At 43.5% G+C, this 15,597-nt stretch overlaps 1 protein-coding gene across 1 annotated transcript in view; it reads right to left on the bottom strand.

Annotated features, from left to right (window-relative positions):
* Positions 1 to 15,597, bottom strand: part of Dcbld1 (discoidin, CUB and LCCL domain containing 1) — a 78,166-nt gene that overhangs the window by 3,617 nt on the left and 58,952 nt on the right. The window contains exons 6-9 of the mRNA XM_050138079.1: positions 9,949 to 10,082; positions 5,548 to 5,588; positions 3,958 to 4,045; positions 2,645 to 2,694 (exon numbers count right to left, since the gene is read on the bottom strand). Coding sequence (XP_049994036.1) covers positions 2,645 to 2,694; positions 3,958 to 4,045; positions 5,548 to 5,588; positions 9,949 to 10,082 — 313 coding nt within the window. The remainder of the gene's footprint in view (positions 1 to 2,644; positions 2,695 to 3,957; positions 4,046 to 5,547; positions 5,589 to 9,948; positions 10,083 to 15,597) is intronic.

The raw sequence follows: 15,597 nt of genomic DNA, 5'->3' as shown, positions 1-15,597 counted from the left end.
CCATTGCTAGCACACACGTGGCAGCTCACAGCCATTTGTAACTCCAGACTCAGAGAATCCAGCATCCTCTTCTGGACTCCGTGGGCACCAGGCATGGACATAGTACACTGACATATATTCAGGCAGGCAAAATACCCATACACATAAAATAACTAACTTAAAAAAAATGAGCGTAGCCTCCAAGCTCTGGAACCATCTGGGCCCAGATTTCCATCATCCACTTAAGACCCACACCCCAGAGGGGACAACACAGCTGTTGTTTAGACTTGACCTCTTTCCAACAGCTTCAGGCCTCTGCCGTATTTTCTGGGAATGGATCAAGCAAGGATCATGTGTTTGTTCTGGAGAATTCTTAGGGCACAGGTCAGTGTTATCTACCCGTAATCTCAGCACCAAGAATGCCACAGCAGAAGGATTGCTGGGAGCTCCAGCCCAGCCCAGAATTAACAGTGAGTTCAAGGTAAGCCTCGGCTACATTGAGACATTATCTCAGGGACACAGAAAACCACCAAGGGAAGACACAAAATGCAGACACAGCAGTGAGTTAGCTGTGGTCTAAGAAATACTGGAAGATGTCAGGTCTGTTTGTACAGTCCTATAATTTTTTTAAAAAAATATTTTATTATTTATTACGTATACAATATTCTGTTTGTGTGTATGCCTGCAAGTCAGAAGACTCCATTACAGATGGTTGTGAGCCACCATGTGGTTGCTGGGAATTGAACTCAGGACCTTTGGAAGAGCAGGACCTTTGGAAGAGCAGGCATCGCTCTTAACCTCTGAGCCATCTCTCCAGCCCAACAGTCCTATAATCTTATGATACTCAGGAGGCTCAGGCAGGAAGGGGGAAAAAATAAGTTCAAGGCCTGCCTGAGCTACAAAGTGAGTTAAGACTGGAAACTTAGTGAGACCCTACCTAAAATAAGAAATGAAAGGGGGCGGGGGAGACGACTCGTGTTGTAGCTCAATGGTAGAGTTCTTGTCTACCATAGCTGAATCCTCAGTTGTGCAAAGAGGTCTGAAAATGCTTCATGCATGTTATTTTTTAATTGTCCTGATTATTACTGGACGCTGTATAGAATGTATGTGAGTGTGCCTGCCCATGTAATGGTACATGGAGAGTTGGGTGGACAACTTTCTGGAGTCAGGTCTCTTCTACCGTTATGTGGGTTCAGGGATCAAACTCTGGCCAGCACAGGCTCGGTTCACTGACAGGAATGCTGTCACTCCTCCTCGGTGACAGACGGTATAGTAATCTAATTTCCCATACACACACACACACAAGTGAAGAGTTTAAGTGGGATGGGACGCAGGCTAAATACGCTAAGACGGCACGAACGCGCTGAAACAGAACACAGACTACGCACAGTAAAATTCTTCATGTAGCGCTGCTAATTCAAAGGTTATAAAACTAACCTTAAAAAAAAAAAAAACACACACCAAATAGTAGTTTCATCTTAGCTCCTGTTTATTTTCCAAAATCAAGGGAACCACAAACCAAAAGTATTAAATGAAAGAGTTCTAGAAGTAATTCATATCTTAAATGGCACGCTGTTCTTAGGAGAATAATGAAATCTTGCCCAGTGCGGCCGGGACTATGAACCACCCTCCTGTCTGGTGTATCCGTGCTCTCTATGCTACCCTCCTGTGATGGTCAACTTGACAGAATCTAGATCCACCTGGAAAATGGGTGTCTAGAAGGGGGATTATCTTGATTGTATTAACTGAGGTGGGAATACCGACCCAGCATGATGGGGCCATTTCCTGCCTGGGATCCTGAATTGTAAATGAAGGGGAGAGGGGAGGGTTGGGTCTGATGGAGGTGGGTCTTGTATCTTATCTGTTGATTTTATTGGTTAATAATAAAGAAACTGCCTCGGCCCTTATAGGACAGAAAATTAGGTAGGCGGAATAGACAGAAGAGAATGCTGGAAAAAAGAAGCTTAGAGAAGAGTCGCCATGATGCTCCCGCTCCAGACAGATGCAGGTTAAGATCCTCTCTGGTAAGCCAGCCCATGGGCTACACAGAATATTAGAAATGGGTTAGAACAATATGTAAGAGCTAGCCANTTTTTTTTTTTTTTTTTTTTTTTTTGGGGGGGGAGACTGTTTCTCTGTAGTCCTGGCTTTGTAGACCAGGCAGCCTCAAACTCAAGCATGTACCACCATGACCGGCTTTTAAGTTGCTTTTTTCCAAGTATTTTATCACAGCAACAGGGAAAGGAACTAAACCCCTCTCCTTTGGTCACTTCACTTTATGATGCGCCAAAGCAAGATGGTGACATTGGCCATCCTATTTCACTATATTATAGCTGACCTAGTCCACTATTATCTAGCTGTTTGCTAATCTCACTGTCTAATATATAAACTACACTTTCCCAGAGCTATGCAGAAGAAGCTTTCTCTAGATATATTATTTTGTTCTATCTACAGTTTTGAGGAACCGCTGGTGTCTTGGAACACAGCGCCCACACCACAGACAAACCACAGATACAGTGGCTTACTGGGTACTGAACCCATGACCTTGCACATGGTAGACAAGTGCTCCACCACTAAGCTGTATTACCAATCCTACAAATGCATTGATAGACTTTGCCCCTTTCCTTAAAGACAGAATCAAATGCAGATGGAGTTTTTAACCAACCTGTTTTCTGAGCCTCGGCTGATACATACGGATTTCCTTTTTTCTTCCTCCTATTAAGACAAAAAGTCCTCCTAAATATTCGCAAGTCAACTTATCCACCTTGTCTCTTCATATAATATGAATATCAGAATAGTACTTACCTCATAGGCTTTTCTGAGGACTGGATGATCTAGAAGCTGTCATATGCTTACAAAGTCATATATGTAAAAATATCTTATAATGAAGGCCACAATATTTTCACTGATACTAATTTTGTGTGCTAGAAAGCAATGTATTATTATTTGATTTTCTCAATGGCCCAGGAAACTAATAAAATCCTTAAGTAATTTGTAATGATCACCTTTATATACTATTTGCTATAAAGTACAAACTATAGGTGCCTTTGAAAGCAATTAATATTATCAGTTATATTAACTGTGTAGGATGATCCAGTATTCTCCCATACTAATGTTCTGATGCTGTTTAAAATGTAAAAAGAGAACTTGAGAATACTTTCTACTTTTGCTTAAATCCAACTTCTAACATGTATTATAATAATAAAAATGGTGTATAAGGGTTATGGTACCCGTCATGGTGAAGGTCTTTGTTCTATGATGGGTTGTTTGGTGACATGGGTGGGAGCTGAACCCAGGCTCCAGATCCTCTTTCTAACACACTCTCCATGGGTGGGAGAAAGGGGGAGACTTCAAAAGGAGCATGTCAGCTCCCAGATGTCGACTTTAGCATCGCTCATGTGGGAAGCCTTTGTCAAAGGTTTCTGTGTGATGAGAACCGCTTAGAAAGTAGTGTTGGGTGTTTCTATATCAACATCTGGACCCAACTTACTTTAAAATATAAACTAACATTTCTTCTCTAAAGAAGTCACACTGCTTCTTTAACACACATTTGTCAGAGGCACAAACATTTGGGGTCTGCGAATGTGTTAGGATTATCAACTTTGATGGGATTTAGACGCGCCATGGAAAAACACCTCTAGTTTTGTCTACGAGGATGTCTAGGAGCCTAGAAAGGTTTAACTGACATAGGAAGATCCACCCTAATTGGAGATGGTACCATTCCATGCACTGGGGTCTCAGACTAAAAAATAAAGAGCCAGCCGGCAGCATCCATCTCTTTGATTCCTGGTGGTAGATGCGATGTGACCACACACTCCTGCTGCCATGCCTTCCCCAGCACAGCAGACTGTGTACCCTCAAACTGTGAGCCAAAACCATCCCTCCCCTTTTTAAGTTACTTTTGTCAGAGTGATGAGGAAAGTCAGCTAACAAACTGTACGTATATAATGAGAGAAAAAACTGTGCAAATTCACATACTTTCTGAAGACTGCAAAGACACCCATTCCAGCCAGGAGGAGGACAATGAAGACCACTGAGGGGATAACCACGGTTGTAATATTCATTCCTAGAGGAGAAAGTCACTTCGTTACAACACCAATCACCCATAAGCAAAACTCAGAATCTGAAACTGCTTCAAAGCTGGGTGCAGTGGTGGACAACTTTAATCCCAGTACTCAAGAGGCAGAGGCAGGAGAGGATCTATGTGGAGTTTCAGGACAGTCAAGGATACATACAGGAACCCTGCCTCAGATAGATAGATAGATAGATAGATAGATAGATAGATAGATAGATAGATAGATAGATAAAACTCAATAAACAAAACTGCTTTGCACACAGGAGAAATGACCATGCTTGGCCTTTATGGCATTACAAAGTAAAAGGGGATGATGTAAACTCTGAGCCAAGTCTAGAAAAATAAAACTGTTCCTCCACTTGAAAAGGGCAGCTTTCCGTGCTCCATGGCGTCACTTTGACTTGGAGCTTCTTGCTGGCTTGAGGCTAAATCCCCGAATCAGGAGGAGACAGCTGAAGGGAGGAAGCTGCAGGCAGAGTTGGCAGCAAAGCTCTCACCCTCAGTGTCCACAGCTCGGGGAAGGTTGACAGATAACTGCTACCTTGCCTGGGTTGGCTCCCCAAGGCTCTCATTGTCAGAGGTGTGGCTGAAGAGGAAATGCAGTCTGATGTCCTCAAGCAGCATTTTACTCTGCAACTGAAAACACCATGGTTCTCTACTATTGCTGTGCCTCAAATGAAGAGGCGCTCCTGCCCCAGAACTGACCCCTGGCTATCACTGAAAACAAATGTAGGCTATGACTCTGCACCTTTCTCTGTGATCCTTGGGAAGAAACTAAAGGACAATGGGAAGTAAAAATGTCAGGCCAGCATGGTGGTGCTTGCCTTTGATCCCAGCACCAGAGAGGCAAAGGCGCAGATCTCTGTGAGTTCAAGGCCAGCCTACAAATCACATTCCAGGCCAACTAAGGTTACATAATGAGACCCTGCCTCAAAAAGACCAATAACCAACGTAGCAATGTATAGTTCATGAACAAGAGGTTAAAAAAAAAAAAAATACAGGTAAGCCCTACTGCTATCATTCATGAGTAAAACTGCAGAAAATCCTAACAATGTAAATACTGTGGAAGAGAATGGTTAATCAATGGCATATACATATACAGTAATTTAGAAAACACCCATAATTCAAAGTTAAATGAGAAATGTATAGTATAGCATGCTACTGCTTATTACTGTGTCTGTGTACAAACACATACTTACTGCTTATTACTATGTGTGGGCACATACATGTTTACATATATATATGTATATATATATGTATATGTATGTATTTACTACTCTGGTTTTTTAGGCTGGGTGTCGTATAGTCCAGGCTAACTACAAACCTGAGGATGATCTTCAACTTGAAGTAGATCACATGCCTAGCAAAGATCAGACCCCAGCACAGCCAAAGGAAACAAAGAAAACAAAATAGAAAATTCTTGAGCTACATAACCTGGTTGCTTTGCAGGACTAAATTCCCACAGAAGACTGTTAAGCAATAACGACCCTTACCTGTGGAGGTAAACAGAAAGCGCTTTTCCGACAGCGAACCACTGAAATAAAAAAGACCAACAGGCACGTGAGTTGTCTCGTTTGATACTGGAGCCGAGCAGGGACCCATCCTGCCAGCTTCCTGTTATCATTTTCAGCAGTGTCTCATGGATAAGCCAACCCTGAAACTGCCATAAATTAAAGACGACAGGTGACAAAGGCCAGACTCAGAGCCATGACCTCTCCTAATATATAAATAGTATGGGTTAACCGTACAAAATGTCTTTAACTATGGCATTCTCACAGGTCCACAACGTGACTTTGATTGCATTGAATCCCCTCACCCCTACTCCAAATTCTCCATGGCTTCCCGAACCTGAAGCAAACCACCTATCCTCGTGTGTTTTCTATTATTGCGACAAACATGGCGGCCAAAAGCATCTGGAAGGGGAACAGGTTTACTTCATCTCATAACTCTTAGATTATACTCCATCACCAAGGGAAGCCAGGGCAGGAACTCGAGACAGAAACCTGCAGGCAAGGACTCCAGTGGAGGAAATAAAGGAATGCTGTTTACTGGCTGGCTCAACCTGCTTTCTTACACAGCAAAGGACCAACTGCCCAGGGGTGGCACCATCCAATACACTGGGGACTCCCACACCAATCATCAACGAGAAATTACCCCAGACATGAACAGAGGCATTACCCCAACTGGACAAAGGCACTTCTTTAACTGAGGCCCCCTCACCCAGATCACCCTAGTGTGCTACATAAAAACCTAGCAGCCCATCCCTTTCTGCTTTGCTGCTGTTATCTTTAAGCTCTTGTTTGTAGCCCCGGCCTCCCTCAATCTCACAACGGTACCCTAAGCTAACCTTATTTGGCACAATCCTCCTGCCCCCAGCTCCCTTAGCTCTGGTGTTAGAGACATGCACTGCACCACACCCAGACATTATATTAATCTAGGCTCTGCACATGAGAGAAAAATGTGATGTTTATTTTCCCGGGTCTGGCTTTTCTTGCTTAACATGTTGATCTCTGGTTCTATTCTCCTGTAAATGCCCAAAGTTCATCCTGTATCTATTCATCTGTGATGGACATTTCGTATGACCCCATATAACGGAGTAAGTGTGGACATGCAGATATCTCTGATGTGTGGGTAAAAGTCCTTTGGTCTCATGCCTAGACATGGTATAACTGGGTCTTACAGTCGTTTTGTTTTTAGCTTTTTATTTTTTAAAGATTTATTTATTTTACACTATTTGCATGTACACCTTTGCACCAGAAGAGGGCAGCAGATCCCATTATAGATGGCTGTGAGCTACCATGTTGTTGCTGGGAATTGAACTCAAGACCTCTGGAAGAGGAGCCAATGCTTTTAACCGCTGACCTATCTCTCTAGCCCCTTGGTTTTAGTTTTTTAAGGAACCTCCATACTGGAATGAAAACCCAGCTCTTGTGACCCTCTGGGAAAGGTACATACTGTGGGGAATAAATTTAGAATTCATCAAGAGCCCCTCTTTTGTCTGATATTTTAATTTTCTTTCTCCTAATGTCCCAAAACTAAGAACTACATTGGAACGTGGTCTCCCAAACATCACATCAACCATGTGTTGCAACACAAATGTTTATGGTTGTTCTCGCTGCTGTGAGGCAACCAAAACATCCAGTTTTGTTTTTTGTTGTTATCGAAGAGAATTAGAAAGGATAACTGTTGAATGTGAGGAAGTGAGCCTTGTGAGATGGCTCAATTGATAATGAGCTCACTGAGTGATCCCTGACATCCGCTTCTCCTACAAATTGTCCTCTGACCCTACATGAATGCTGTGGCATGCATATGTTTGCGTGTGTACATACATACACGCAGACACAATTTTAAAATGAAACAATATGTTTTTATAAAGAGGGGAGGTTCTGCTATCAGCTCTCTGCCTGGCTTCCCTCCATATCAGCTGGCCTCTACAGTGCACTGTATCATACTAACTGGGACAAAGTCACACTAAGGGTACACAAACCTTCTCCTTCAAAACTACCACCCGAGAGAGAGAGCAGGGCTCTGTGGCACCCGCAATGAGGTGAATGAATTCCATCAAATTACAGCAGTAAGAAAGCTCCCCCGGGACTCCACAGACAGACAGTCTGGAACAATCGGAGGTACATACAAAGGAAAGGCTGTCCCTGCTGACCGTCAGAGCCTCCTCCTTGGGATGAGGTCAGTCCCTCTTCCTGATTCCATTCTGGTCTCCGCAGATCCAGGAAGTGGCCTGACCCCCTGATGAGTCCCAGCAGGTCTGGATATTTACTTTAGGGACCCCCTCTTCCTCAGCTGCAATGCTTCCTTCTCTGTTTTTCCCCCGGACACTAAACAATCATGTGTGGGAACAGAAGTTCAATGACCGAATGTACAGTGCTTCCCCAAGGGCAAAACATCACAGATCAAAACAGTTGCTCCCTGAAGATTTGGGATCTAAACAAGACGAGGAGACTGGCTTAACATACAGCTAACTCCCTGCTCAGAACAAAGATCAGGGAGAAATCACGAGAGCTAGGAGGAAGTACAGCCCTTGATATTATAACTCTGGACTTTCTACTCCCACCAAAACAAAAACAAGACAATTCACACAACTAAGTACAAGATAAACCGCCAACTTCCTACAAGCTGCTAATAATTTATATTTATGTACATCGTTGGTATGCAAATTTAACTTCCACGTGAAAGTTATATTTATGCATTAAGTCTAATTGCTACGTGTGTAATTGAGAGAATTAAGCCTACTTTTAATTCAGCTATTTTAATGTTTTTCTTCAAAAGTAAAACAAAATCCAAGCAGTACACATTAAACTTGGTCACCATGAGGCATTCAGATACATATATAAATAGGCCAAGTTGTTGGAGCAGTCTAGGCAAGAGCATCTTATCTTCTTGAAAAAACATCAGGCCTTCAATAGACACACACAGAAAATTCTCAAAAGTCAAGATCAGGTTGACATTTAAAAGTTTACAGCACAATGTATAAACAATCAGTTCTGCCACAGGCAGGATGTGAAATTTAATGCCCCAAGATTTGAGGTAGATATACATCTAAAAAAGTATATGTTCAGGCTAGACAGATGGCTCGCTAGTTAAGCGCTCTGGCTACTCTTCCAGAGGACCCGAGTTCAATTCCCAGCCCCCACTTGGTGGCTCACAATACATTCTTGTAATAGGATTTCTACCAAACAAGATAGCCCACACTCTTAAGAGTGTCTTAGTCAGGGTTACTACAACTGTGATAAAATACCAGGAAAAAAGCAAGTTGGAGAAGAAAGGGTTTATTTGGCTTACACTTCCATCTGAAAGTTCATCTGTGAAGGCACTCAGAACAAAAACTTAAGCAGGGCTGGGCCATGCTTAAACGCCCATGCAGTAAACTGAGACACTATCACACAATACAAGCCCTTGCTATTATTTTTTCTTACTCCTCAAGAAACAGTCTCTAGAAATCTTTGAAGGTCAGAGAAGACTCAGTGGTTCTATCAACATGTATTTCGGTTTCCTGTCCTCTTCTGTCGTAGGCACAGTTGGAGATAATCAGTAATTTACCGAAACCATGAAAACCTGGAAGAAAACGGCATTCATTCTCTCCCGCAGGTTCAGCTGGGAGTGGAAGCGCTCCTCCACGCCAGGGCTCAGGCCATTTTAACTCTCATGCTGGCACAACCAGGGTGCCCATTTATTGCTACATTTATTTTCCACATAGATTATAAATGCTGTTGAAGCTCTCAAACGTTTTTAAAGATTTATTTACTTTATTTTTTAAGTGATGAATGAAAACAAAGGAAAGAAAAGGACATGACTGCTCCTAGGTGTGGTGGAGGAGGAAGGTTATTGTAGATCTGTGGGAGAGAGCATCCTCAGAGGCGGGGGAGGGGATCTGGGAGAGTGCAGACTACTGGGGGGGGGGGGGGGGGGGGGGGGGGGGGGAAGGGGAGAGAGGAACACCAAGTGCAGGAAGGGTAACCAAAATGTCTGGATTATATAGGGAAGAGCCTCTGGGGGAAAAAGCAGCCCCGGCCCTGGGCTGGAGAGTTCAGGGTGGAGGGCAGGGTAAGCCAGTCATACTCTAGAACAGGTAGGGACTGAGGGATGCTGGGAGAACCTGGCAGCCAGGTCTACCTTTGATAATGTTAAATAGGCATGTCGGCTGTTTGCCCAGTGTTTGAAACTGAACAGTATGAGTGGTTTGCCTTAATGTATGTCTGCGCACCGTGTGCACGCCTGGTGCGGAAGCGGTTATCAGACACCCTAGAACCGAAGTCATGAATGGTTGTGAGCTACCAATGTGGGGAACTTCTCACAAGTGCTCTTAACGGCAGAGCTGTCTTCCTAGCCCCATCACCGACATTTTCACAGCTGATTACAGGGCATCCAGCCATACTTACTGCCGGGAGAGCACACCATTGGCCAGGACTCCTTCGTAATGACCGATGCCTTTGCTCTGTAGCAGGTTGATGTGGCCCCCCAGTTCATCTGCGATGATCCCCGCGTGGATGGCAGCTTTGCACAGCAAAGAGGTCTGAAAGAGAGCGACACCATCATTCAGCGCTCACTGAGAACACGGTGGAAACAAAGCTGGAGTTTTCTGCTTTTGTTTGCTTGGGGTTTGGGGTTTGTTTTGCCCTTTTAGAGACAGGGTCTCACTATTTAGACTTGGCTGTTCTGAAACTCACTCTGTAGGCTAGGCTGGCCTTGAACTCAGAGATCTGCATGCCTCTGCCTCTGGAATGCTGGGATTAGAGGCACATTCATCACATGTTCTGGTTTTTGCATGCTTAGTCGTTTACAGGAGTAGTCCTGCCGCCATGAGCCATGAATGATGCCTCTCCACAGCCAGGACTTCATGGAAACGCCTAGCTGGAAATCTGAACTGAGGCGAGGAGTTTGCCTTGTTCTTCTACAGGTAAAGAAGAGGTCCTGCCAACTGTCACGCATATTAGTGAAGCCACAGGGATTCTTGAGCGCCTCAAGAACAACTTCAGACTAGTGGACCGAAGAATCCATCTGTCAAAACTGCTCACCATGCTCATGAGCAAATAAAATGGTAGCTATTTAAAGCCACTGATTTCTAGATGGATGGTTAAGCACAAAGAGATAACGGACTAAGTCTCTTAGACTTGGTATACAAGAGAGACTATTGCAAACACATTGGAAGTCAGCCTAGGGACTAGCCAGGAAAGTGAGCTTTCTAGACTTGGTATACAAGAGAGACTATCGCAAACACAGTGAAAGGCAGCCTACGGACTAGCCACGAAAGTGAGATTCTGTAGCACAGTTTCATATTACTCCAGTGATTTGGTATGGTGCCAAAACCAAGACAGCTGTCAGCCGCTATATGGAACAGAAACTTTCATGTGGAATGATGGGGAAAAAATTCCCAGCATTTATTTATCTCCTTTTCTGAATCTTTTCAGTGAGTCCAAGAGCCTGTGTCTGCAAAGGCACTGTGGGTTATGGACGCCTTCAGCAAGCTGTATGCTATGTATGTCTAACACGTGCAGCAAAAGCAAGAGCAACCGACTGGCTCTGATTAAGGCAGGTGAGGGCGTGGGATTGGCTTTGATGGGGTGACCAGGTCCAAAGGTCCCCAGGAAGAGATGTGTGTGCTCTGCATCTGCCCGTAGCTAATACCCAAGCCAGCAGGACAGAGGGTCACGACACTGGGTCTCAATCACTGGGCTCCGCAGTGTTCATGACAACGCCAATTCCCTGATTCTCAATGGAAGTATTTCTTAAGTTACAGTGGTTGGAGAAGCAAAGAGATAGATGGAACCAATTATCTTGAAGTTGCAACACCACCAAGGAATTCTGTGATTTTTTTCTTTTTTTAAAGAGACTTTACATTTCCCACCTAAGGTTTGGCAAAGGAAGTCAGTTCTGCAGTATCTGACACCATTGCCATAAATAATGACAGACGGAGACAACACCTTCTGCTTTGGAAACAAAATTAGCCCGAGAATGAGGGGAAAGGATGACTTTCTTTATAGTAGAGACCCATTCTGCACTTGAAAAAAACTTCCCCCAATCTGCCTGCATTAGGAAGCTTTCTTCATAGTCAAGAACACCAGCAACCCCAGCGATTATGAAGTGTGGGCAGGTGGAGCAGGAGTTCAGGGCAATCCCCAGCTACTAGGGGGATGTGCCTGGACTACACGAGACTGTCTTAGCAAACTGGGGAAATGGCTCAGCAGGTAAAGCACTACTTGCTGCACCAATGTGAGGGCCTGAGCTCTCAGATCCCTAGAAGCTACAGTCAGACACTGCAGCATTCCTAGGGTGAGAAGGGAGCCAGAAACAGAAGGACACCTGGAAAGCCAGCTGGAGTGCTGTACCCAGGGCCAGTAGGAGACACTGTTCAAACAAGGTGGAAGGCAAGAACAGCCATCTAAGGTTGTTCATTGTTCTTCTCTGACCTCCACATGTGTACTGTGACTCTCTCTCTCTCTCTCTCTCTCTCTCTCTCTCTCTCTCTCTCTCTCTCTCACACACACACACACACACACACACACACACACGTTGGTGGGAGGGCTGGAGAGATGCTCTTTCAGAAACCCAGGTTTGATTCCCAGCACCCACATGGCAGTTAACCATTTGTAACTCCAGTTCCAGGGAATTTTAAGTCCTCTTCCAGTCTCTGCAGGCACTATGCACACTCACATTGTACACAGATATACACGTAAGCAAAACATCCATACACATGAAAGCTTTTTTATTTAATTTCAATAAATAAATAGTAAAACGTGGGTGGGAAAATGGTGAGGAGATAGCTCCGTAGAGGTGGGGGTGGGACGAGGAGGGGCAGGAACAGACACGGACACACAACGCTTGTCAGTGTCTTCTGACCTCTACACTCATGCTGTGTTGTGTGAACCCAATGGTCCCCACAGGCTCATACATTTGAATACTTGGTCTGCGTTGGGTAGAACTGTTTGGGAAGGATTATGAGGTGTGGCCTTGTAAGAGGAGGTGTGACATGGTGCAGGGCTTTGAAATTTCAAAGACCAAGCCATTCCTAGCTAGAGCTTTCTGTTTTGTAATTGTTGGCTTAACATGTAACTCTTGGCTACCCTGCCTGATGACATACTCCCAGCCATTATGGTCATGAACTGGGAGGAAGCCCCCGTTTAATGCTTTCTTTTATAAGTCTCTTTGGTCATGATGTCTTTTCACAGCAATACAAAGCTAAGACAACCTACCCACAATAAATAAATGCAATGTAATTATTTTAAAGAGGACTATATAGCACAGTGATAGAGCACTTTCCTAGCTGTGCAAGGTTTAAGTTCAATTCTCAGTCCCATTTGAAAAATAAATAAATAAATACACAGATGATAAATTACTAAATAAAATCTTAAAGGAAAGATAATGTAGGGCTGGAGGGATAGCTGCTCTTCCAAAGGTCCTGAGTTCAAGTCCCAGCAACCACATGGTAGCTTCTAACCACCTCTAGTAGGATCTGATACCCTCTTCTGGCATAAAGGCATATGTGCAGATAAAGTACTCATATAAATAAAATATATCTGCCTCAGGTGTTGATGGGAGAAAGGCAGGCATCTCTTCCCCATGTTGCAAGATGGATGAGTAACGGGGACAGCTCTTCCAACCTCACCACTTCAAGACTGGCTCCCCCACATCTCTGCCAACAGGGTCGGCTGTATAGTGCTGTCCAGGAGACGTTCCAGATTAAGGTTAGCCTGGGTTGCACACATCCCTTGACAGCTAGGGATATAGGCAGGGGAGGAGTGCTTGCTCAGCATGTTCCTGTCCGGGCATCCTGGCTCAACTCTAACTGCACTCATTACATGTGCGGAAGTCATTTCTCTGCTCTGGCTTTTCTTCCTAAATAAACCAGACAGCGACAAGGATAGACTAGATCATCTGGATTATGTGGTATCTCCTCTGGATGCCTGCCACCTTCTGGCTCTAGCCAGGCATGCTTTGTAGGGTTCCCACAAGCTTGTCTCCCTCCCTATGCCCCAGGAGAGAAGCAGCTTAACTGTGGTCTGCTAGGCAGCTACTCCCAATGCCTTGAATCATTTCTCCCTCAGAATTCTGCCTGGTGATGGACGACCATCTCAGAAGCTATGTTCTCTACACAGCTCCCGGAGACTGGCAGACCAGGGGACAATGAGCAACAATGCCCACAAGGGTAACTTCATGGAATAGTCTGACTTCCCCCAAGCAGAACAGAAGGAGTCCAGTGTTACAGATGTCTATGAAGGAAGGTTTTAACTATAGATACATCTCCCCATAATATTTAATGCATGGCACAGGATTCATCTCTAGGAGACTAGTCACCAGATCTGTCCATTAAATCATCGTTAAAATGACCAATCTTTCCCACAACTATTTCTTTATTTAAAAAAAAAAAACACAATCCGTCATCTAATAATTTAAACATAATTCATGCTTATCAATGTCCCCTGTATCAGTTTAAAAATTGACCTTCATTACATCTGATTTTTTTAAAAAAAAAAAAACAAAATACTTCCCCTTGAATAACTAATACTTCAAATTTCTAGTTAGTTTTGCGGTGCAGGTATATCACAGTCAAATGCACATATGGGCAAACTCCATCACTGGTTTGTGTTAACTAGTGATTTCCTTTAGACAAGATTCATGAACTAAACAGAAACAACAGTGCTATGATCCTGTAAGGAGCAACGGGAACGCATACACAGCTCTCGCTCTTGAAGACAGCTTTTTAATTTTTAAATGTGTGTTTATGTATACATCTATGTACATTATTTGCACATATTTTAGAGAGATGAGAAGTAGCCTTGTCACTGTCCAGTTGGTTTAGGAAGACATGAGGGTTTTAAGTGAGAAGCCAGCCTGGGCTACACAGGGAATTTGACATCCATCCGAATGAAAATCAAATATTATCTCAAAAGAAAAAAAAAAGCAAACGAAGCATCGTCACACTGAGTTCACCATGCCACGGAAGTCAGGCAAACAGGATGCCATGGAGACCCACAGGACTTCCCGAGCGGTCACAAACCATCATCAAACCACCCCAGCACTGTAGCGTTTCCTTAAACTTCCTCTTAGGAAAAGTCAACAAGCTGTCAAAAGGACAGACCATTGTCTGTTCAACAAAAATAAATACAAAAGTAAGCATTTGGGGGGCTGAAGAGAAGACTAGGCAGTTAAGAGCGCTTTTTGCTCTGGAAGAGGACTAGAGTTCAGTTCTCAGTTCCCTTCAGCTCCAGGGGCTCTGACACCCTCTTTAGGGTTCTGAAAGTATTTCTCGTACACATGTTCCAATTCATACGCATAGTCATAAAATTTAAAAAAAAAATCTAAAAATAAATAATAAAAGAGCTTGCAGTTAATGAAACATGAACTTAAAAAGCCAGTGAGGTGCAATAAAAATAAAGCACGCGCTCAAACTGTCAGTCAAATGTTGGCAAGGTGTCAATTATAAAACACACTCCAAAGTCATACTTGATGGTACATGCCTGCAACACAAGCTCTAGGGAGATGGAGGCGGAGAGTTTCAGGCTCAATGTCAGTCTGGGCTACACAGGGAACTGAGTATCCACCTAACACACAGAGAGAAACACTGTCTCAAAAGATTCAATAAAATGACGTATATTTCACCTCTAATCATGTGACTTCTTCCTGTCTGCTTTATTACAGTTCGCACTGTCTTCATTTTAGCGTATTTGTAACATTTTTCTATGCAAGTAATATTCTACAGAACTTCGGAAACTCACTCATATTGTCACTACATAGAAATACTTAGCATTATTCAGTTTTCACTACAATTTTTTTTGGGGTATACATAGGCCCAGTTTCTCACTTTCTCTGCCTAATCCAGGCATATACTTTCATTTTCTTGTATTTCTTGAACACTCTATATTTTTATTTTTGAGATTTAATATAATTACATAATGTCCCCCTTCCTATTCCTCCCTCCAAACCCTCCCATATATCCTTCCTTGCTCTCTACCTTTGTGGCCTCTTTTTCCATTATCTATTATTGCATACAAATGTGTGTGTGGTTTGTGTGCGTATGTGTACGTGTGCGT

Source organism: Alexandromys fortis, unplaced genomic scaffold (assembly GCF_014885135.2).
Source record: "Alexandromys fortis isolate MF-2015 unplaced genomic scaffold, M_Fortis_MF-2015_v1.1 scaffold_14, whole genome shotgun sequence".
Taxonomy (NCBI): domain Eukaryota; kingdom Metazoa; phylum Chordata; class Mammalia; order Rodentia; family Cricetidae; genus Alexandromys; species Alexandromys fortis.
Note: the sequence above shows the minus strand (reverse complement) of the source record. Positions and strands in the feature narration are given on the sequence as shown.